At 41.5% G+C, this 24,082-nt stretch overlaps 2 protein-coding genes across 11 annotated transcripts in view; one reads left to right on the top strand and one right to left on the bottom strand.

Annotated features, from left to right (window-relative positions):
- rdm1 (RAD52 motif containing 1) overlaps positions 1–24,082 on the bottom strand; it is a 48,510-nt gene that overhangs the window by 8,330 nt on the left and 16,098 nt on the right. For 7 of the 10 annotated variants that reach the window (XM_062050438.1, XM_062050437.1, XM_062050442.1 and 4 more), the window contains exons 2-4: positions 14,484–14,587; positions 14,251–14,430; positions 847–972 (exon numbers count right to left, since the gene is read on the bottom strand). In XM_062050438.1, the coding sequence (XP_061906422.1) occupies positions 847–972; positions 14,251–14,430; positions 14,484–14,587 (410 nt within the window). Of the gene's footprint in view, positions 1–846; positions 973–14,250; positions 14,431–14,483; positions 14,588–14,627; positions 15,014–15,156; positions 15,311–15,538; positions 16,130–24,082 lie in introns of those variants that run through there. The other 3 variants (XM_062050440.1, XM_062050439.1, XM_062050447.1) reach the window with 3 other exon arrangements.
- LOC133652078 (uncharacterized) lies at positions 3,381–18,456 on the top strand. Its single transcript, XM_062050448.1, has 7 exons — positions 3,381–3,513; positions 4,021–4,143; positions 15,569–15,774; positions 15,857–15,931; positions 16,010–16,162; positions 17,346–17,426; positions 18,228–18,456. The coding sequence occupies exons 1-7, from the start codon at positions 3,450–3,452 to the stop codon at positions 18,312–18,314; spliced, it is 789 nt and encodes a 262-aa protein (XP_061906432.1). The 5' UTR covers positions 3,381–3,449; the 3' UTR covers positions 18,315–18,456.

Below are 24,082 nucleotides of genomic sequence, written 5' to 3'. Positions count from 1 at the left end.
GTATAACATATACTATAATATTTGAGATTACAACATATATACCATTTTATAACACGTGATACATAAGATTAGAATATATAAGATTAGAACATATATAACATAAGTTTATAACATACATAATAAATAAGTTTATAGTATACATTATAAATAAGTTTATAACATAATATATAGGTCTATGACATACTGTACACTGTGTAATAAACCTGTTTAAAACATATGATATACGAGACTATGATATATATAATGAAGACGTTTATAACATAATGTATAGGTTTATAACATATACTGTATAATAAACCGGTTTAAAACATAATATACGAGACTATGATATATTTAATGAATAAGTTTATAACAGATAATATAAGTTTTTAACATATACTGTATAATAAATCTATTTAAAACATATAATATATAAGACTATAGTATATATAATGAATAAGTTTATAACATATATAATAAATACGTTTAAAACATATTATAAAAGTTTAGAAAATCCATAATATATAATACTTTTTTTCCAGTGTTTTTCAGTTTTCAGCCTTGTTTTCCTCACTTTCAGTTTTTGATTTTGGGCCAAGAATTTTCATTTGGTTGCATCCCTGATGAATAATTATCTCTTAGCTTTTTAATACTGAAATGCAATTCTGTATAAGAACATTTTGAAGCACAGTCTTCTTAAATACTTGACACGCTATTCAATTAAGTAATCAATTTAAATGTACAATAGTTTTTTTGTTTGTTTTTTTATCCTAGCATCGAATAATAGGTATGGCGAATCCTGGACACTCAATGGTATCAGTATCGACTACACCCATTCTTGTATCATGCCAAATCTAAACGTCTTACTGTGATGATGTCAGAGGTCCAGCCGTTGAATCCCAGGCAATGATTGGCCAACTCCACACAGTGGGCGTGGCTCAGAGGTCTGCAGCGGGACAGGAAGTGAGGTCCCCGCTTGGAGCTGAGCCTCACCTGACAGACACATACGCACAGTTTTGGTATTTCCATTATTTTGACCCGGGGCCACATTGAGAGAAAAAAATGCGTCTGAAAGGGTTATATGGGTTGTACGGTATACCAGTATTAGTATAGTACCGCCATACTAATGAATCATATTCGGTAGCATACTGCCTCTGAAAAGTACCGGTCCTCCAAGCCAATAATGCAATTTTTTGTGGTCCCCTTTATTTAGAAAAGTATCGAAATAATTTTGGTACCGGTACCAAAATATTGGTATCGGGACAAAACTACTGTGTGTGTGTATATATATATATATATATATATATATATATATATATATATATATATATATATATATATATATATATATATATATATATATATATATATATATATATATATATATATATATATATATATATATATATATACACACTCGCCCCCCGCGACCCCGAAGGGAATAAGCGGTAGAAAATGGATGGATGGATGGATATACAGGGCCGGCCCGTGGCATAGGCCGTATAGGCAACTGCTAAGGGCGCCGTCCATCAGGGGGCGCCACGCCAGTGCCACAAATGTTGGAGAAAAAAAAAAGTTGGTACTATTATTTCTAAATACAAAAAATAATCCCACGTTAATTAAAATGCAAAGTAAAGCCTATTTAATAGAAATATTATTTGTTACAACATTACGCCCCCCCTCCCCCCGCACGGTGCGCCCCCTCCCTTCCCGTATCATGACTTTTTTTGGATGTCATCACATCAAAAATCAACACAAGATGTCAAAACGGCCAAAACTGTCAGGTGCCCAGGGAAGAGAAAAGAAGAGGAGAAACGAGAAAAAGACAGAGGTAGCAGGTATGTAACGTTAGCCTACATGAAATTATTTGTCTGTCACAGAATGTGATAGTAACCTGGCTTTTTAGCATTAAGCTAATGTTACATGATTCGGCAATTGCTAATCAATAAATAGCTAGTTCTGTTTTAACGTCGGGTTAATATTGTGGAGGGGGCTAAATTGTTATGGAAAATAATAATGTAATGTTAGGTAATTACAGTACTCCCACCTTACATTCCTCAGGGACATTTGTATTAGATCTTTTAAGCAGGTGTTTTTTGTTTACATTGTTATTGCCTTCTGGTTAGCTAATGTTTGCCCTGCAGGTAATAGTCACTTTTCCACCCCTTTATATATTAGGATTAGTTGTAAGCCTAGTTGTTAAAGTGCACATAATTAATGTTAATTAAGCAATATCACATGAGAGGGAATGCTGTTTTTTAATTTGAGCACTGCTGTGATTCGGTTAAAGATAATCATAACATAACATTCTCATATAATATGTTAATTTGCTTTCTTTAAGTAAAAAAAAAAGGTCAAAGACAAAGATATTCGGTCTCTTGTGAGTATATACACTTCACTGCCGATGTGGAGGGGGGGCGCCACCTAAAATCTTGCCTAGGGCGCCAGATTGGTTAGGGCCAGGCCTGTGTGTATATATATATATATATATATATATATATATATATATATATATATATATATATATATATATATATATATATATATATATATATATATATATATATATATATATATATATACACACATACATACATGTAAAGTATTAAACAACAGAATAATAAGTGATTATTACATTTTAACAGAAGTGTAGATAGAACATGTTAAAAGAGAAAGTCAGCAGATCCATCCATCCATTTTCTACCGCTTGTCCCGTTCGTGGTCGCAGGGGTGCTGGAGCCTATCTCAGCTGCATTCGGGCAGAAGGCGGGGTACACCCTGGACAAGCAGATATTAACAGTGAATAAACAAGTAGATTAATTATTCATTTTCTACCACTTGTCCTTAATAATTTTGACAAAATAATAGAATGGAAAATTACAAAATATGTTACTGCATTCGTTAGCAGCTAAATTAGGAGCCTTTGTTTGCTTACTTACTACTAAAAGACAAGTTGTCTTGTATGTTGGGAAAGTTTGATCATGTAATATTTGTTGCAATATTGGATAATATTAAAGTTTAAAATCATTCAATTGCAATATTTAGTCACCAATAAATAAAACGTTGGAATATTTAGACATAACAACAAAGACATTGCGTCACCATAGCAACGCTTAACTTAACTCGGACGCTCTGAAGCGCAACTTTACGTGGACGTTCCGACACGCCCCTTTCTGACACTCGACTTCACGCGAGCCTCTGAAGCGCAACTTTACGGACTCGGATGCTCTGAGACGCAATTCCACGCGGACGTTCCGAGACCCGACTCTCTGATACGTAACTGAACGTTCCAAAAGGTACTGTGACGTGTCAGGCCTGCTGTGATGGACGACAGTGATCCCACGTCACGACGAGAGAATGCTATATAAGTGGAGCATGATATGATTGCACACAAACATCAGCAGCAGTTGAACAGACATCTCTCGCTTCCACTTCCTGAGTGTTTTCATCACGCCAGCTTTTTTGCCAGCATGCAGATCACTAACGTCCTGCTTTGGGCCCTAGGAGTCACCTATGTCAACTATGTGACTTCCGGTAAGTAAAAATTATTTCTAAACATTTTTAATATAACTTGTTAGCATGTTGGATTGTTCTTTTTTTAAATGACTGCGATATGAGGAACATTCTGTGCTCAGAACGAGCTGACATTATAATATATATAATATTATTATGACGTCACTTGGACGCCGTTGAGTACGACCGCGCACACATGTTCAGTCCGCTACCATGAATTGATTACGTGCTACCATGAATTGATTACGTGGACCCGACTTAAACAAGTTGAAAAACTTATTCGGGTGTTACCATTTAGTGGTCAATTGTACGGAATATGTACTGAACTGTGCAATCTACTAATATAAGTTTCAATCAATCAATGCCTCGCTCCTGTCACTGCGCATGCGCGTGACGGCAGGAAGCGACAGAAGTGCACGGTTTTCTTTCTTTTTGACTCTTTTTGTGTTCACTAACTAGATGAAATATGTGCTTTGAATTTATATCAGCCAATCAAAGTAAAAAACTTTTCATATTTTCTATTCGCAGCTGAACTGAAGTGCAAGTGTACCGAAGGCCAAACAGGCATGGTAGTGGGTAGTGATCCCACCCAATGCGTAGACGGTGCACTGACATGCGCAGATGGCAACTTGTGCTTCATCTCCAGCATGAGTAAGTAACTTGTTGTGTCCTGATACATTGTTTGTGTGGCAAGATATGAAATGTGGAATATGAGCTGCAGACATTCCAGGCAGGTTTCCTCTCAGGAGACGTGGGAGAAATGCTACGCGCGCAGCTGCAACTCAAATATGTTAATTATGATTGCAATCATTGCAAGTGGCACACACAATTTTATTTCACCTTCACACATTACATCATATTTTAATATTTTTATTTCAGATCATTGAATGATTTAGTGATTTTGTCTTCATTGTGATTATAATAAAATGGAATAATCCTGCTGATATCAATCTGATACTGATACCAACCTTTGTTGATACTAGATGCCACAGCAATTAACCTCATTAAGGGCTGCTCGGAGGCCACATGTGCCAAGCAGTCAAAAGGAGACGTTCAGGCTGTGAACCTGTATATCACTCAAAAGCGCAGAGTCCAACCATTGAAATACTTTCTATAGTTCAAGACTTACGGTAATTTGAAAAAAGCGCTGCACATCATAATGGCGGTTACGGTTTCGTTAAAGGCCTACTGAAACCCACTACTACCGACCACGCAGTCTGATAGTTTATATATCAATGATGAAATCTTAACATTGCAACACATGCCAATACGGCCGGGTTAACTTATAAAGTGCAATTTTAAATTTCCCGGCAAACTTCCGGCTGAAAACGTTTCGATATGATGACGTTTGCGCGTCACGTCAATGGTTGAAGCGGAAGTATTGGTACACCATTGTATCCAATACAAACAGCTCTGTTTTCATCGCAAAATTCCACAGTATTCTGGACATCTGTGTTGGTGAATATTTTGCAATTTGTTTAATGAACAATGAAGACTGCAAAGAAAGCTGTAGGTGGGATCGGTGTATTAGCGGCCGGCTACAGCAACACAACCAGGAGGACTTGAGTTGAATAGCAGACGCGCTATCCGACGCTAGCCGCCGACCGCATCGATGATCGGGTGAAGTCCTTCGTCGCGCCGTCGATCGCTGGAACGCAGGTGAGCACGGGTGTTGATGAGCAGATGAGGGCTGGCGTAGGTGGAGCGCTAATGTTTTTATCATAGCTCTGACGAGGTCCCGTAGCTAAGTTAGCTTCAATGGCGTTGTTAGCAACAGCATTGCTAGGCTTCGACAGGCGGCACAGCATTAACCGTGTAGTTACAGGTCCAGTGTTTGGTTCGGTGTCTCCTGATAGTAGTATTGTTGATCTTCTGTCTATCCTTCCAGTCAGGGGCTTATTTCTTTTGTTTCTATCTGCATTTAAGCACGATGCTATCACGTTAGCTCCGTAGCTAAAGTGCTTCACCGATGTATTGTCGTGGAGATAAAAGTCACTATGAATGTCCATTTCGCGTTCTCGACTCTCATTTTCAAGAGGATATAGTATCCGAGGTGGTTTAAAATACAAATCCGTGATCCGCAATAGAAAAAGGACAAAGTGTGGAATCCAATGAACCCTTGTACCTAAGTTACGGTCAGAGCGAAAAAAGATACGTCCTGCACTGCCTCTCTAGTCCTTCACTCTCACGTGTTCCTCATCCACGAATCTTTCATCCTCGCTCAAATTAATGGGGTAATCGTCGCTTTCTCGGTCCGAATCGCTCTCGCTGCTGGTGTAAACAATGGGGAAATGTGAGGAGCCCTTCAACCTGCGACGTCACGCTACTTCCGGTACAGGCAAGGCTTTTTTTTATCAGCGACCAAAAGTTGCGAACTTTATCGTCGATGTTCTCTACTAAATCCTTTCAGCAAAAATATGGCAATATCGCGAAATGATCAAGTATGACACATAGAATGGATCTGCTATCCCCGTTTAAATAAAAAAATCATTTCAGTAGGCCTTTAAAGGTCTGGAAAAATTATTAGGAAACGTCCGGCGGGCCGCTTTTAAAATTTTAGCGTGCCATATGCGGACCGTTATTTGCCTTGGTCTGATCTAGACTGATGATTCCTTAGGGAAGAAACATGTTGAAATTGAGGACACCTGACTAAGGCCATGTCTACACTAAGTCGTTTAACCCCTTAAACGAATAATTATTTAGCCTAAGCCCCGTTTCAGTCACACTAAACCAGCGTTTAAGGTCCCCCTCCTGGGACAAATTTTTATACGGGTAAGTCAGCCGTGTATTTCTTGAATCTCCGGCACTTAGCTTTGTATGGACTCATTGATCGTTTACAAAGTGAGTTCGGAGAGGAAGTGACGGCAGACAGACCCCGCCCACACAGGAAGTGACGCCAGAAAGACCGCGCCATAGTCAGCTTCATAACAAAGATGGAGGCGGCTCATCCAGGCATGCCCATGTTTCTCCTTCTACATGTTCAGGCGCTTTTGGAAACCACACATCAATACCGTTGCCAATTGTAGCTATTTCGGATAAAACACTTCTAAGACGTTTCAAATGTCCGGGTCAGCTGTCTATTTACCGAAAAACTTGGTCCCTTTTTCCCATGGATGTGATACAGGCAGTGTGTGACTATAAATATTGCTTTATGGATGTGACTGTGAAATGGCCGCAATTAGCGCGCAGCTGAAAGATGGAACCACCCCCTTGTGTCCCAACAACTGCTGGAAGATGACGATCCGGGCCCTTTTTTTATTTTGGGTGACCCAGCTTATCCCCTGACGCCATCTCACAAAAGAATACCCCAACGGCGGAGTCAACCCACAACAACAATACTTTGGGTATTTTCTGTCTAGGTTAATTATTGTAAAATGTTCTATATCGCATTGTCTACTTTCTCATGTCGATTAAAGATTTGATTAATTTATGATGGCTCAGGTGTGATTCACTACAATAGGGCCCCACAGCACACTGGATTCTAGTTCATTGAAATACCACAACACTGGATATTGTTCAAAGGAGATACATTAATTTTAAAACTTCCACACAAAACACAGCAAACAAATGTAAAATGCACAGCAAACGATTTACAGTATAGCTTTTAAATAACTTCACAGTGAAGTAAAGTCATCTACTGGGGAGATTGGAGCAGATGGACGCTCAGGTGTTTTTTTTTTGCGCATGCGTCTAGGTCGCGCTGCGCCGGTGGACGGAGGGTGTGGGGGTCTTAAACGGTGGCATTGTTGTGTGTGGACACGGATAAGGTTAGGTGTGATTTACCGTAGATAACCTTATTTTTTAGTGTAAACGGGGTCTAAGGCCATGTCTACACTTAGTCGTTTAACCCCTTAAAATAATGATTTAGCCTAAGCCCCACACTTACAGCCACACTAAACTATCGTTTAAAGTCCCCCTCCTCGGACAAATTTTTACACGAGTAAGTCAGCCTATGGCTTGGCGATATATTGAATATACTCGATATATCGCGGGTTTGTCTCTGTGCGATATAGAAAATTACTATATCGTGATATTAGACTATTAGTTCTCACACAGTTGCTTTTAGCTACGGGCATTACACTACAGGCTGTTCTCACCTTGTCTCTCCTTCTCAGAGACGTAAAACAAGCGCACCTTGTTACATACATAACATACTGTCATGCGCGCAACATCATACGCCCTCGCGGAGCAGAGAGGTAGCGGCATGGGTAACGTTAGCTGTGAAGCTCGCGGTGCGGTGCGAGTGGTAATACGAGAGAAAGAAGGTGCGAACTGGTAACAAATGAAGGAAGAATAATTAATTCCCAAGAAAAAAAGCAGGGGATCCATCGTCTGGCGGTGGTTTGGCTTCAAGCGGGAATATGTTGAACACACACCGTAATATGTCAAGTATGCGGCAAAAGCGTTGCTACAAAAAGTAGCAGCTCTACTAATTTGTAGCATCATTTGAAAAGTCACCCGCTAGAGAATAAGGAGTGCTTGAAACTCCGCTCCGGCCGGTGCCACTCCCACGAAATGCCCAAGCAACCATTTCCAGATCAACACCGTATGAAAATAGTCAACAACAGAAGGAGATAACGTCCGCCGTAACCTACCACATAGCGAAGGACATACACTATTTGATTTCCTACTATGCAGCTCATTGAAATATCTTGTGTGACATCATGCACAAAAGTGCACGTTATTTGTTTTAAACTATTGTAGTGGCATTCTGTACAAAAAATGCACTTTAATTTAGTGTTTTGATATGTCATCTTAGTGACATCATGCACAAAAGTGAACTCTTAGCTTGTTTTAAAATGTCTCTGACAATCTTGCACTTTGTTTTGAAATGACATGAACATTTGTGCCACTGCTTAATAACTGTTAATAAATACAGTTTTGGTAAATTGACTTAGTTGTGATTTCCCTCTGCATGAAAGTTTAAAATTAGCATATATTAATGCAGTATGAACAAGAATGTTTTAATGTAGACACATATAATCATACTGGTTGGATTATATGCATCAAGTGTTCATTCAAGGCTAAGGCCAAATATCGAGATATATATTGTGTATCGTGACATGGCCTAAAAATATTGAGATATTAATAAAAGGCCATATCGCCCAGCCCTAAGTCAGCCGTGTAATTCTTGAATCTCCGGCACTTAGCTTTGTATGGACTCATTGATCGTTTACAAAGTGAGTTCGGAGAGGAAGTGACGCCAGAAAGACCTCGCCCACACAGGAAGTGACATCAGAAAGAACACGCCACTGCCAGCTTCATAATAAAGCTCGGAGTTAACCGCTGCAAATATGAAGGCGAGTCATGCAGACATACCCGTGTTTTGTCCTTCTTCTACATGTACACACACTTGTGGAAATCACCTTAAAGGCCTACTGAAATGAATTTTGTTTATTTAAACGGGGATAGCAGATCCATTCTATGTGTCATACTTGATCATTTCGCGATATTGCCATATTTTTGCTGAAAGGATTTAGTAGAGAACATCGACAATAAAGTTCGCAACTTTTGGTCGCTGATAAAAAAAAAGCCTTGCCCCTACCGGAAGTAGCGTGACGTCACAAGCTGGAGTGCTGCTCACATTTCCCTATTGTTTACACCAGCAGCGAGAGAGATTCGGACCGAGAAAGCGACCATTACCCCATTAATTTGAGCGAGGATGAAAGGGCGTATCCTTTTTCGCACTGACCGTAACTTAGGTACAAGGGGATTCCACACTTTCTCCTTTTTCTATTGTGGATCACGGATTTGTATTTTAAACCACCTCGGATACTATATCCTCTTGAAAATGAGAGTCGAACGCGAAATGGACATTCACAGTGACTTTTATCTCCACGACAATACATCGGCGAAGCACTTTAGCTACGGAGCTAACGTGATAGCATCGAGCTCAAATGAAGATAATAAACAAAAGAAATAAACCCCTGACTGGAAGGATAGACAGAAAATCAACAATACTATTAAACCCTGGACCTGTAACTACACGGTTAATACTTTCCAGGCTGGCGAAGCTTAACAATGCTGTTGCTAACGACGCCATTGAAGCTAACTTAGCAACCGGACCTCACAGAGCTATGATAAAAACATTAGCGCTCCACCTACGCCAGCCAGCCCTCATCTGCTCATCAACACCCGTGCTCACCTGCGTTCCAGCGATCGACGGAAGGACGTAAGACTTCACCCGATCATCCGTGCGGTCGGCGGCTAGCGTCGGCTAGCGCCGGCTAGCGCCGGCTAGCGCGTCTGCTATCCAAGTAAGTCCTCCTGGTTGTGTTGCTACAGCCAGCCGCTAATACACCGATCCCACCTACAACTTTCTTCTTTGCAGTCTTCATTGTTCATTAAACAAATTGCAAAATATTCACCAACACAGATGTCCAGAATACTGTGGAATTTTGAGATGAAAACAGCTTTTTTGTATTGGATTCAAAGGTGTACCAATACTTCCGTTTATCTAGTGACGTCACTCGCATACGTCATCATACAAAGACGTTTTCAACCGGAAGTTTAGCGGGAAATTTAAAATTGCACTTTATAAGTTAACCCAGCCGTATTGGCATGTGTTGCAATGTTAAGATTTCATCATTGATATATAAACTATCAGACTGCGTGGTCGGTAGTAGTGGGTTTCAGTTTGGGTTTCAGCGATTGAAGCTATTTGGGATAAAACATTTCTCAGACGGCAAGAGAACTTTCGAATGTCTGGCCGGGTCAGCTGTGATGCTACTTAGCGAAAAACTTTGTCCATTTGTCGAAGGAGAGACAAGGAGAATGCGAGCTCCCGTGGATGTGATAAAAAAGGTAGTGTGTGCTTTGTATTGCTTGGCCGTCGAAGAAAACAGCGAATGCATTTGGACTGGCAAAGCAGACTATATCAGTTATTGTCCGCCATGTATGTCGCGGACTCAACGTCTAGGTCCAGAGTATAAAAGTCACCAAAAACGAATGGACAATGAAGGTGAAGGCAAAAGAGTGAGGAGTGTCCTGACCAGATATCTACACCCCTAGATTGATTAATGTTAAATGTCCAGAGCATAAAAGTCACCAAAAACGAATGGACAATGAAGGTGAAGGCAAAAGAGTGAGGAGTGTCCTGACCAGATATCTACATCCCTAGATTGATTAATGTTAAATGTTCTTTATCACATTGTTTATGTGTCTAATAACAACCCCACAAACACTAGACGAATGTGGCAGGGCATACAGGTCATCACGGACTATAAAGCTGCCCCCCGTCCCTGTGACAACAGTATCAGCTTCCTAGATGACCTTAACAACTACTTTGCGAGGTTTGAGGCACTTAACACCACTCCTGATGAGCAGCCGCTCAAACTGGACATAGTGGATGTCCGGAAAACCCTGAGGAGAGTGAACCCCCGGAAAGCACCGGTACCTGATGACATTCCAGGCAAGGTGATTAATGGATGTGCAGACCAGCTGGCTGGGGTTCTCACAGACATCTTCAACATCTCGCTGACTCAGGCTGTGGTACCATCATGTTTTAAGACGGCCACAATCATTCCAGTGCCTAAAAAACCCACAATCTCCTCCCTCAATGATTGCCCTCACCCCCATCATAATGAAGTGCTTCGAGAGGCTGGTAAAGGAATATATTGTCTCCAGACTTCCCCCCACATTCGAACCATACCAGTTTGCTTATCGCCCTAACCGCTCCACAGAGGACGCCATCTCCTCTGCACTCCACCTGAGCTTAGAACATCTGGAAGGAAAGGACACACACGTGCGGATGTTGTTTCTGGACTTCAGCTCAGCATTCAACACCATCATCCCGCAGCACTTGGTGAGCAAACTGGCCCCCCTTGGATTCAGTACCTCCCATGCAACTGACTGCTTGACTTCCTCACAGACAGACCCCAATCTGTGAGAGTGGGCAACAACACCTCCATCTCCCTGAGCACCGGCTCCCCCCAGGGCTGCGTCCTGAGTCCGCTGCTGTTCACGTTGATGACCCATGACTGCTGCGCCAGGTCCACTACTAACCACATTGTGAAGTATGCAGACGACACGACAGTAGTGGGCCTCATCCATGACAACAACGACATGGACTACAGGGAAGAGGTGAAACATCTGGTTGACTGGTGCAGAACCAACAACCTGGTCCTTAATGTCGACAAGACCAAGCAGATCATCGTTGACTTCAGGAAACACCAGTCCAGCCACGCTCCACTCTTCATCAACGGCACAGCGGTGGAGATGGTAAGCAGCACCAAGTTCCTGGGGGTGCAGATAACTGACAATATAACCTGGTCCCTACACAGCGGAGCTCTTGTAAAAAGAGCTCAGCAGTGCATGCACTTTTTGCGTCGGATGAAAAGAGCACAGCTCCCTCCCCCCATTCTCACCACATTCTACAGAGGCACTATAGAGAGCCTGCTGACCAACAGCATCTCTGTCTGGACTGGAGCCTGCAGTGCCTCAGACTGGAAGTCTCTCCAGAGAGTGGTGAGGACGGCGGAAAAGATCATCAGGACTCCTCTTCCTCCTATCCAGGAGATCGCAAAAAGCCGCTGCCTGACCAGGGCTCAGAAAATCTGCAAGGACTCCTCCCACCCTCACCAAGGACTGTTTTCACTGCTGGACTCTAGAAAGAGGTTCCGCAGCCTCCGAAGCAGAACCTCCAGGTTCTGTAACAGCTTCTTCCCTCAGGCCGTAAGACTCTTGAACGCATCATAAAAATCTCCTCAACTCCCCCCAAAATGGATTAACTCGCTGGAATAAAAAAAAGACAATATAACATACATCCATAAATGTGGACGCATGTGAAAAAGTGCAATATATTTAAGTGTACATTAACCTATTTATTTATTTATTTATACATGCACCTTATTGCTTTTTTATCCTGCACTACCATGAGCTAAGGAAATAAAATTTAGTTCTTATCTGTACTGTAAAGTTCAAATTTGAATGACAATAAAAAGGAAGTAAGTCTAAGTCAAGTCAGTGGTTTTTAACCTGGGTTCGATCGAACCCTAGGGGTTCGGTGAGTCGGGCTTAGGGGTTCGGCGGAGGTCAAAACACACCAGACTCATCATGTAAATAAAAACTTCTCCCTATCGGCGTACTACGGATATGGCAACAGCAGAAGTCAGACTGATTTGCAGGTGTGTAATTTGTTGTGAGTTTATGCACTGTGTTGGTTTTGTTATTTGAACAAGGTGATGTTCATGCACGGTTCATTTTGTGCACCAGTAAAAAAACATGGGGAACATATTCACCATTGATTAGTTGCTTATTAACATGCTAATTAGTAACATTGGCTCTTAACTAGTCATTATTAAGTACTTATTAATGCCTTATTCGGCATGGCCTTATTATAACCCTAACCCTCTAACCCTGCCCCTAACCCTAACCAAATAACTCTAAATTAAGTCTTTGTCACTTAGAATATGTTCCCCATACTAAAGTGCTACCAAAAACCTATAACTTTGTTTTGAATTTGAAAAAACTTATTTTTCACTAAAGGGTTCGGTGAATGCGCATATGAAACTGGTGGGGTTCGGTACCTCAGCAAGGTTAAGAACCACTGGTCTAAGTCTAATAAAGATTTGATTAATTTATGATGGCTCAGGTGTGATTCACTACAATAGGGCCCCACAGCACACTGGATTCCAGTTAATTGAAATACCACAACACTGGATATTGTTCAGATAAGTTACATTTAAGAACTTGCACACAAAGCAACACTGGAGGTGACTATGACATGGGCATTTTCCGCGCATGCGTACCAGATCGTGTTGCGCCGGCGTACGGAGGCGGGCGGGGGTCTTAAACGGTGGCAAGACAGAAGTTATGTTGTTCGGTCCAAGTCGCTCTCCCTCCCCCAACGTTGACCTCTACACTCTGTCCCCTTATCTCAGCGACTGTCACAAACCTGGGGGTAAAGTTTGACTCAGATTTTAAGTTCGAAAAACAAATCTTATCAATTACGCCAAATAGCGAAAGTGAAACCGTTTTTGTCAGGACCTGATTTTGAGAAATTAATCCACGCCTTTATCTCGACTCGTCTTGACTGCTGCAATGCCCTGTACGTAGGCATTAGCCAGGCCTCCCTCGCCCATCTGCAGCTTGTGCAGAACTCTGCTGCTCGTCTGCTAACACAGACCCACAGGTGTAGGCACATCACACCTATACTAGCGTCCCTTCACTGGCTCCCTGTGCGCTACAGAATCAACTTTAAACTCCTATATGTTTTCAAATGTCTAAACAACCTCGCTCCAACATATCTCTCCGACCTCCTTCAGCCTTACTGCCCCCCCCCCCCCGATCCCTGAGATCAGCCGATCAGCTGCTGTTGACGGTCCCTGACACAAGGCTGAAGCTTAGAGGTGAAAGAGCTTTCGCCGCTGCTGCTCCCAAGCTCTGGAACTACTTACCTTTGAGTGTTGGACAGGCCTCCTCTCTTCCTGTTTTTAAATCGCTCTTAAAAACATACTTTTATTCCATGTCCTTTAACACTCTGTGATCTCCATCCTGTTATGGCGTCCCATAAGTTTTTATGTTTTTTTTATCGTACTCTTGTTTGTGTTGTGTTGTGTTTGCTCGTTTTTTCTTGTGTTATCTTTTAACCTATTGCACAGCACTTTGGCTACCCCTGTGGTAAATTTTAAGTGTGCTTTATAAATAACGTTGATTTGATTTGTGTGTGGACACGGATAAGGTTAGGTGTGATTTACCCTGGATAACCTTATCCGGCTTAGTGTAAACGGGGCCTAAGAGTGGCCGGGGCAAACTCACCTTGAGAGGAGAGTTCTGGAAGAGTGAGTGTCCATCTGTGTGCTGCTGGGCTTTTTGGGCATGAAGAGCAGAGTAGAACTTGATGAGGGCGTAGAAGCCGGGCGCGCTCATGGGGGCGTTAGGGCACACCTTCAGCAGGTAGAGGGGTCCGAAGGAGGAGAAGATGGCATATAAGCCCTCCTGCAAACATACACAGTTAGAAGATGAAGGTCCAAATAGAGTGTGTGTCTTACATAGATGTGAGCCTCCGTGAAGTTTGCCTCGATGTCCCATACAAAGACACATTTGTTGTTCTCCACCGGCACCACAAACTCCAAGATGTCCACCTCCATCACACCTGCATACACTTATGACGTCACCACCAATAACGCATGTACCTTTTTTAGTTACATAGACAATAATTCGCCTCTTCGTCGTACAACTCCACGCGAAAAAGTCTCAGGGTCGATTAAAACGCATTAGGTGATATAAAAATCCATCTTCAGAGGTCAATTCACACACGTTGAGCCTCACTAAAGGTTTAAGCCATGTACACGAACGAAAGTCTTCATTTTATTCGCCGTCATGTAGGTACAGAAAAACAAATATGGCGCGCTTTCGCAAGTAGGCGGGGGCTAAAGTGATAACCAATGAACGCACCGCTCTGGAACCAGTAAGAACCGTCTCTTTCTGGTCACATGACCAAGTTTCAGCTTCGACACAAAACTACAATCGACGAACAGTAATGACAATAAAAATACACTTAAGACGTCGCAAGTACACAAGAAGTACATCCAAGCAAACTAAATACAAAGTAGTAAAACACAAAAAAAGTGACGCCATCATCGGTGATTCCCTCGCGACTCAAAAGTGAAACCGGAAAACGGATTCCTCAAAATAAAACGTAATTATTCATTTGTTTCGTACTTGGAATAATGCGACTCTGATCATGTTGTCTACTCCACGTTGATACAAATTAGTTTTCCGGGTTTTTTTAACGCCGATAAGTTCACCAATGATTCCATGCAAAGAAGGAGGTTTGGAAAAGGAAAGTGAATTCAGGGACTTCCTGACAAGAAAGACACGCTTTTTGATTTAGTGACGTCACTTCCTGTCGGCTTTTGCTCTGCTTTGGTGTGTTTTAGAAAGTTTTACTTTGTTTGCAGTTATGATAATGTGATATTATGTCATTTATCTACATTTGTATGCGTGTGCGTGTATGTGTGCGCACGTGTGTGTGTGCGCGCGCGTGTGTATGTGTGTAGCTCGAAAGTGAGAGCAGAAACAGAATTTGGGTCTTTTTCCACACCAGCTTTCTTTTTCCCGTCTCCAATATAAGTGCACACACATCAGCATGATGGATATTGCAAGACTGATCTTCTGGTCCTGGTCCTGGTCCTGGTCCTCATCATCATCATCATCATGGGCAGACCCACACAGGTGGTCTTCATCCTCTACGCCGTGTTCCTCCCCGCCCTCTGCTGTGATTGGCTGAGACGTTACATGGACTTGAGTGACAGGTGTCAGTCTCTGGTCCAGGACCTGGTAGGTAGCGCCAGACTTTGGGGTCTTCAGGGGTCATGAGGTCCCCTCACCTGGACCTGAACCAATGTCTTCTTTGTTCCAGGGCGGTCCCATGACGGAGGAGGACAGTCCACTTCCGTTCCCGAGAACACTTTACAGATTGGCCGCAACGTCTCAGGTGAGTTGAGTCAAAGTGCGCCCACTTCCTGTGTCCTCTGCCAATCAGCACAGACGCTGACCAGGTGTGTCCATGCAGGCGCCGTGCAAGCTGGCTTTTGTGCGAGACAGTCTGGGTCACATTTTAGACCTGTACCAGCAGGTCAACATGTCAGCCGTCAGCTGGGACGCCACCAAGACCGAGAACCTGCTGGTACTCCTGCATAGACAGAAGGAGGAGGTCTCACACTGCGTAAGTACCCTATTGCTTTTGAAAACACTATTAAGTACACTATTACTTTTGAAAACACAGATTTAAGTACCCTATTGCTTTTGAAAACACAGTATATAAATACCCTAGTGCTTTTGAAAACACAGTATTTCAGTACCCTATTGCTTTTGAAAACACAGTATTTAAGTACCCTATTGCTTTTGAAAACACAGTATTTAAATACCCTATTGCTTTTGAAAACACAGTATTTAAGTACCCAATGGCTTTTGAAAACACAGTATTTAAGTACCCTATTGCTTTTGAAAACACAGTATTTAAGTACACTATTGCTTATGAAAACACAGTATTGAAGTACCTTAATGCTTTTGAAAACACAGTATTTAAGTACCCTTTTGATTTTGAAAACACAGAATTTAAGTACACTATTACTTTTGAAAACACTGCATTTAAGTACCCTATTGCTTTTGAAAACACAGTATATAAGTACCCTATTGCTTTTGAAAACACAGTATTTAAGTAGGCTATTGCTTTTGAAAACACTGCATTTAAGTAGGCTATTGCTTTTGAAAACAGCATTTAAGTACCCTATTGATTTTGAAACACACTATTTAAGTACCCCTTTTGCATTTGAAAACACTGCATTCAAGTACCCTATTGCTTTTGAAAACAGTATTTAAGTATCCTATTGCTTTTGAAAACACAGTATTTAAGTAGCCTATTGCTTGTGAAAACATTGCATTTAAGTACCCTATTGCTTTTGAAAACAGTATTTAAGTACCCTATTGCTTTTGAAAACACACTACTTAAGTACCCTATTGCTTTTGAAAACACTGCATTTAAGTACCCTATTGCTTTTGAAAACACTGCATTTAAGTACCCTATTAACACTGCATTTAAGTACCCTATTGCTTTTGAAAACACTGCATTTAAGTATCCTATTGCTTTTGAAAACACTGCATTTAAGTGCCCTATGGCTTTTGAAAACACTATTTTATAAAGTACCCTATTGCTTTTGAAAACACTGTATTTAAGTACCCTTTTGCTTTTAAAAACACAGTAATTAAGTACCCTATTACTTTAGAAAACACATTATTTAAGTACACTATTCCTTTTGCAAACTTTTACACAGGACGTAAGTACACTATTATTTTTTAAAAGTACTACACGGAACATCAATAAGTTTACTTTCTTCCCCCAACTTTAGAGTTCACCTGAAAACTGCCTTCTAACAAAACCACTGAAGGAGTACTACCACACGCTGACCACTGCTACTCTCAACCACACTGTAAGTACTCTGATTGCACAAGTATTTTATTGCAAGTACCATGAAGTATTGTACAATTACTACTTGTGTATGTGTTGTATAAGTACTAGAGTACCTGTGTATGTGTTAAGTACTACAGTACATGTGTATGTGTTACATAAGTACTACAGTACATGTATTGTATAAGTACTACAGTACATGTGTATGTGTTGTATAAGTACTACAGTACATGTGTATGTGTTGTATAAGTACTACAGTACATGTGTATGTGTTGAGTACTACAGTATGTGTATGTATTGTATAAGTACTACAGTACATGTGTATGTGTTGTATAATGTTGCGTCTGACCAGTCTTCCTCTCAAGGAATAAAAGTCACTGGTCAATCCCAAATTCTTTCAGATGACATATATTGAGTAAGAAGGACCATCAAGACAGAATAGGAATATTATCAAGTTTTACTAAAGCTTAAGGAGACCAATCTTACAGTGCGCTAATACCAGCATTTAGAAGCGGTCTGAAAATCAAACGGGAAGAGACAACTTATTGAATACGAAAACAGCCCCCACCCTGCCCAGAAAGGATTACAGCCTCTTTGTTCTAATACTGATAAGGTAAAAAGGGAGTATTGTCGTATTCCCACATTCCAACGCCTTCAAGGTAAAGCACAGAGTTTGCTTGCGGAAAGATACAAGCATAAAAAGTACACATAGGAAAATATTAGCTGCTTTAAACATGACTATGAATAAAGAACTAACTCTTAAAAATATATGCATGTTCCACAATAAGTAATACAGTACGTGTGTGTGTGTGTGTGTGTACAGGAAGGCAGCAGTGCATCATGGGAGTTGATCCGCAGTGAAAGTCAGTTACACCTGCAGCAGTTACACCTGCTGATCGCCAACATGTAATCTCCGCCACCACCAGCAGGAGGCGCCACCTCTCCTTTGACTCTTTTCTACTGCTTATTTATTGCTCCCTTTATTTAATGATGGATTATATTTATTTGTTGTTATTTATTCTTTTTTACCAAGATTGTTGACACAATAAAGACTTTTACACAAGATGGATTTTGATTGACAGCACTTTCGTTAATGCACTCGCGGCTTTCGGCAGGCTTTTCTTCTGATAACAAACTTGGACCATTAAGTAAAGAATAAGCAAAGTTCCTTTGTGATACGAAAGTCCATATTTAATTTATTCTCAAACAAAGCATACATTCTTAGAATTCAAACTCCTGTATATTTATGTATATACTGTACAATATACTGCCTGCTCAGTGGCCTAGTGGTTAGGGTGTCCGCCCTGAGATCGGTAGGTCGTGGGTTGGAATTGGGGGTTAAATCACCAAAGATGATTCCCGGGCGCGGCCACCGCTGCTGCCCACTACTCCCCTCACCTCCCAGGAGGTGATGGATCAAGTGCAGAGGATAGTCTCACCACACCTACAATCATTGCTACATTAATTAATATATATGTTTGTACAGTGAAATATGTACTGTATATGTATGTTTGTACAGTGAATGTATATGTACAGTATATGTACAGAAACTAAGGACCCGATAACCATGTTTGTTGCTCAGAAGCATTTGGACCGTTAATGCTCTTGATGCTCTGCAGGATTCTGGGAGATATGTATGTGATAGATAGATACTTTATTGCGGTATGCAGAGGGTGACTGGCAGCATCCATCCATCAGTAGTTTCTCCACAGTCCTCATAGATAGATACTTTATTGCGGTATGCAGAGGGTGACTGGCAGCATCCATCCATCAGTAGTTTCTCCACAGTCCTCTTCTCTGCCACCGTCACCAGAGAGTCCAGTTTCATTCCGATCGTAGAGCTGGCCCGCCTGATCAGTTGCTCCAGTCTGGAGCTGTCCTTAGATGTACTGCCCTCCTCCCTCCAGCACACTACGATGTAGAACAGAACACTGGCAACCAGACTGGTAGTACATCAACAAGAGTTTCTTACAAATGGAAGGAGCACAGCCTCCTCAGGAAGTACAGCCTGGTCTGTCCTTTCCTGTACAAGTGGTCCGTGTTAACGGTCCAGTCCAGCTTGTTGTCCACCCACACCCCAAGGTACTTGAATGAGTCCACGGTCTGTACCTCGATTCCCTTGATCTTAATAGGTTGTGACCTTGTCCTCGACCTCCCAAAGTCAATGACCAGCTCGTTGGTTTTGCCGGTTTGAGCTGCAAGAAGTTCCTGTGGCACCAGGCAGCAAAGTCCGTTATCAGGCTCCGAAACTCCTTCTCTCTGCCGTCCCTGATGCACCCGATGATGGCTGTGTCATCCGCAAACTTCTGGATATGACACAGCTCCGAGTTGTAGCAGAAGTCAGCGGTGTACAGGGTGAGGAGAAGAGGGGCCAGCACCGTTCCCTGCGGTGCTACAGTGCTGCTGATCACAGTGTCTGGCGTAATATCCTTCAGTCTGACGTACTGTGGCCTATCGGTGAGGTAGTTCGAAATCCAGGCAACCAGGCAGTGGTCCACTCGCATTCTGTCCAGCTTGTTCTGGAGAAGGCGGGGCTGGATAGTATTAAAGGAACTTGAGAAGTCCAGGAACAGGATCTTCACAGTGCCATTTCCCTTATCCAGGTGTGAGTGGGCTCGGTACAGCAGGTAATGCCATTGTGTTTGATCTGATGCTCCTTTGATCACAGATATCCTGTTGGCCACAAATGTTCTGAATCACTTGGTTTCGTTGTTTATGTATTTCAGGATTGTGTTGCTGTCTGTCCACAAACATGACATTTCCAACTGAAGCTGTGTTGATGGTCGTCTGCAGTTCTTCTTAAGGCATAACATGCACAGCTGGGTGATGACACTGCTCCAAATAAATGCACAGTCATCCGAAACTCAGCGACATCTTTACTTAAATCTCCGTTGGGCCACCATAAGAATTGAAGAAAGTCTTTGTATTCCTTGGCCACCTTGAATTGGTAAAACATGGACTTTGTCAGACATGAAGGTAATAGGTTCCTGTCAGAACCGTAGAAGCACCCCCACCAGGGAACTTGTAATGTTTGGGCCCTGTAACAGTTGATCGTTTAATGATGTACCTTTAAACCACAATCAAAGACGACTCAACTTTTTCTTCCGTGGGTGGTAGACAACGTGATGGGGTATGTAGAACACATTGACTTCACCTGCACGCAACTCGTCCTGGTGAACCCTTTCAGCAAATCCATGGTTGATGACATCATCAAGAAACTGTGTGTATTCCTGATGAAATTTCTAATTTCTTTCCATTTTTTGTTTCAAAGAAGTGAGACGCTGTAAAGCGACACAGCGATTGTTTGGTAAATACACCTCATTGGTTTTGAATGGCAGCTTTAAACTGTAGCGTCTATCCTGCAACTTCACAGATTCCTCCATGATTTTAATGAATCTTGACTCCTCTCTTGACATTTCCACTTTGTCTTCTGCATCCTTTTCATTGAAGTAATGCTCATACTTCCTCTTCAGTAGCAGCTCCAATTACTCCACAGACACAGAATCATTGTTACTTTCACAGAGTTTATCAGTGCCACTAACAACCCACCCCAGTGGGGTTTTGAGGGCAAAAGGTCCATCTCTTTGACTATAAACAACCTCCCATGGTTCCAACAGTTGAGAAGTGTTAGTTCCAATTAACAACTCCACCTCAGCAGGAATCTCTAGGATGTCAATGAGACCACTTCCTGAGAAAGTCAGTTTGGATTTTATTTGTTGCATTCACTGGCATTGTCTTTTGAGTGTAAGCATCAGGAAAACTAATACCTTTCTCCATTAAGGTTTGACACTTCCAGGCCGGTTGACACAGATGTTTTGGGCACCATTGTTAACAGCCATATTTTTTATCTTTTCCATTAAAGTTCAACTTTCTCATGAGACCTTCAGTACAACATGTAGATGTTGATCCATTGTCCAGAAATGCATAGGTTTTAATGCCTTTATTGCCTTATCTTGCTTTCACCTGAACTGGTAGGATTGACAGCGTTCCATTGCTCCCGGCCCCTGACCACAGAACTTTCCTCCAGAAGGTCTTATCTTTGTCCATGTGATGTCAAATGAAACACAAATTTAGCTGTTTGGCCAGAATACCCAGCAATATGTTTGGAGGAGAAAAGGCGAGGCATTTAATCCCAGGAACACCACGCCTACCGTCAAACATGGTGGTGGTAGTATTATGCTCTGGGCCTGTTTTGCTGCCAATGGAACTGGTGCTTTAAATGGGACAATGAAAAAGATGGATTACCTCCAAATTCTTCCGGACAACCTAAAATCAATAGCCCGGATGTTGGGTGTTCCAACAGGACAATGACCCCAAACTAGGGCTGCAACAACTAATCGATTAAAATCGATTATAAAAATAGTTGCCGATTAATTTAGTCATGGATTCGTTGGATCTATGCTATGCGCATACGCAGAGGCTCCTTTTTTTTTTTTTTTATATATTTTTTTTTATAAACCTTTATTTATAAACTGCAACATTTACAAACAGCTGAGAAACAATAATCAAAATAAGTATGGTGCCAGTATGCTGTTTTTTTCCCAATAAAATACTGGAAAGGATAGAAATGTAGTTTGTCTCTTTTATCCGATTATTAATCGATTAATCGAAGCAATAATCGATTATCAAATTAGTTGTTAGTTGCAGCCCTACCCCAAACACACATCCAAAGTGGTAAAGGAATGGCTACATCAGGCTGGAATGAAGGTTTTAGAATGGCCTTCCCAAAGTCATGACTTAAACGTGTGGACAGTGCTAAAGAAACAAGGAAACAAAGAAACAAAGGAATGGCTAAATGAGGCTATCCTTCTCAGTGGTCTTAGTGGTTAGAGTGTCCGCCCTGAGATCGGTAGGCTGTGAGTTCAAACCCCGGCCAAGCCATACCAAAGACTAAAAAAAATGTGACCCATTACCTCCCTGCTTGGCACTCAGCATCAAGGGTTGGAATTGGGGGTTAAATCACCAAAAATGATTCCCGGGCACGGCCACCGCTGCTGCCCACTGCTCCCCTGTGGATGGGTCAAATGCCGAGGACAAATTTCACCACACCTAGTGTGTGTGTGACAATCATTGGTACTTTAACTTTAGAATTAAGGTTTTAGAATGGCCTTACCAAAGTCCTGACTTAAACGTGTGGACAATGCTGAAGAAACAAGTCCATGTCAGAAAACCAACAAATTTAGCTGAACTGCACCAATTTTTTCAAGAAGAGTGGTCAAAAATTCAACCAGAAGCTTGCCAGAAGCTTGTGGATGGCTATCAAAAGCGCCTTATTGCAGTGAAACTTGCCAAGGGACATGTAACCAAATATTACATTGCTGTATGCATACTTTTGACCCAGCAGATTTGGTCACATTTTCAGTAGACAAAGTAGATAAATTCATAAAAGAACCAAACTTCATGAATGTTTTTTGTGACCAACAAGTATGTGCTCCAATCACTCTATCACAAAAAATAAGAGTTGTAGAAATTATTGGAAACTCAAGACAGCCATGACATTATGTTCTTTACAAGTGTATGTAAACTTTTGACCACCACTGTATGTAAGCAACTTTGGACAAGATCTCTTGGGCGCCCCCTAGTGTACTTTTCCGGATAGTACAGGCAATCTCCTTTTAATGCACTTAAATCCTGCACACAATGTTTGAATGCATGCATGAACAGACTGAATTTCAAAGGTTCACCATTAAAAACGGGTATTTCTCTCAGTGGAAGTTGACTTGCATTTTGTTGTTTTATTAGCAGTTCTGATATTTAATTTTGTCTTTGCAGAATCTGAAAATTATAATTATTGTTAGTTGCATGCATGACAGTTGCATTCCCTCCTTGTAACAGGTGTAGTTTCAATTTGTTCTGGTGTGTTTGTGCCATTAAGTTGTGCATCTGAACTTTCCCTCCTTATAGCAGGTAAGTGTTCAGGTTTCACAGGTATGAGGATGCTTGCCTTTCACCAGGAAGTCGAATCCTTTATTTTGGTTTTTCAAAATAAGACTCCATTCCATCTTGCTCTGAATATGCTCGTAACGCTGATATTTCGGCATCTGAAGGTTCAATCTGTGTTTCAACCATTTTGTCTGTTACACATGCTTGGTATTTTGCAACACTGTGAGAAAATTCATTCACACTCAAAAGTTTTGCTTTGAATCAAATGTTGTGTTTTTCTTTCTCTTCCACAGGCAACAACTCAAGCAATTCGTTATGTAAATTTGTTGCATCATTAATCAACTCCTGATACACACCAAAATGTTGGTTGTCATCTTCATGACCAGGTTCACTCATCAACCTTTGTATTGTATTTTATATTCATAAATGTAAGTTTCTAGAATACCCGACCTGTTTGTTGTGCCTTTAAAAAAGAATTAGAACTTTAATTTAAAACGCACTCTACCTCCAACAACCAAAAAGCTGTGAAAACTATGATGCTGTGCTCCAAATTTGGATTATTTACGGAACTTGTGTGAGCCTTTGGCTTTACATTTTGTTACATAGATATATTTTGTTACTTATATAACAAATATGGCGCGCTTCCGCAAGTAGGCAGGGCCTAAAGTGCTAACCAATGAAGGCACCGCTCTGGAACCAGTAAGAACCTTCTCTTTCCGGTCACATGACTGAGTTTCAGCGTCGACACAAAACTACTATAGACAAACAGTATTTAAGTACCCTATTGCTTCTGAA

This window comes from Entelurus aequoreus, linkage group LG06 (assembly GCF_033978785.1).
Source record: "Entelurus aequoreus isolate RoL-2023_Sb linkage group LG06, RoL_Eaeq_v1.1, whole genome shotgun sequence".
NCBI lineage: Eukaryota > Metazoa > Chordata > Actinopteri > Syngnathiformes > Syngnathidae > Entelurus > Entelurus aequoreus.
This window is presented reverse-complemented; position numbering and strand designations above follow the sequence as displayed.

Excerpts from the sequence above, each read along its gene's own strand:
- LOC133652078 (XM_062050448.1), top strand. The coding sequence starts at position 3,450 with ATGCAGATCACTAACGTCCTGCTTTGGGCCCTAGGAGTCACCTATGTC. Across the intron at positions 15,775-15,856 it reads AGTCTCTGGTCCAGGACCTG|GGCGGTCCCATGACGGAGGA; the intron begins GTAGGTAGCGCC and ends TCTTTGTTCCAG. Across the intron at positions 16,163-17,345 it reads AGGAGGAGGTCTCACACTGC|AGTTCACCTGAAAACTGCCT; the intron begins GTAAGTACCCTA and ends CCCCAACTTTAG.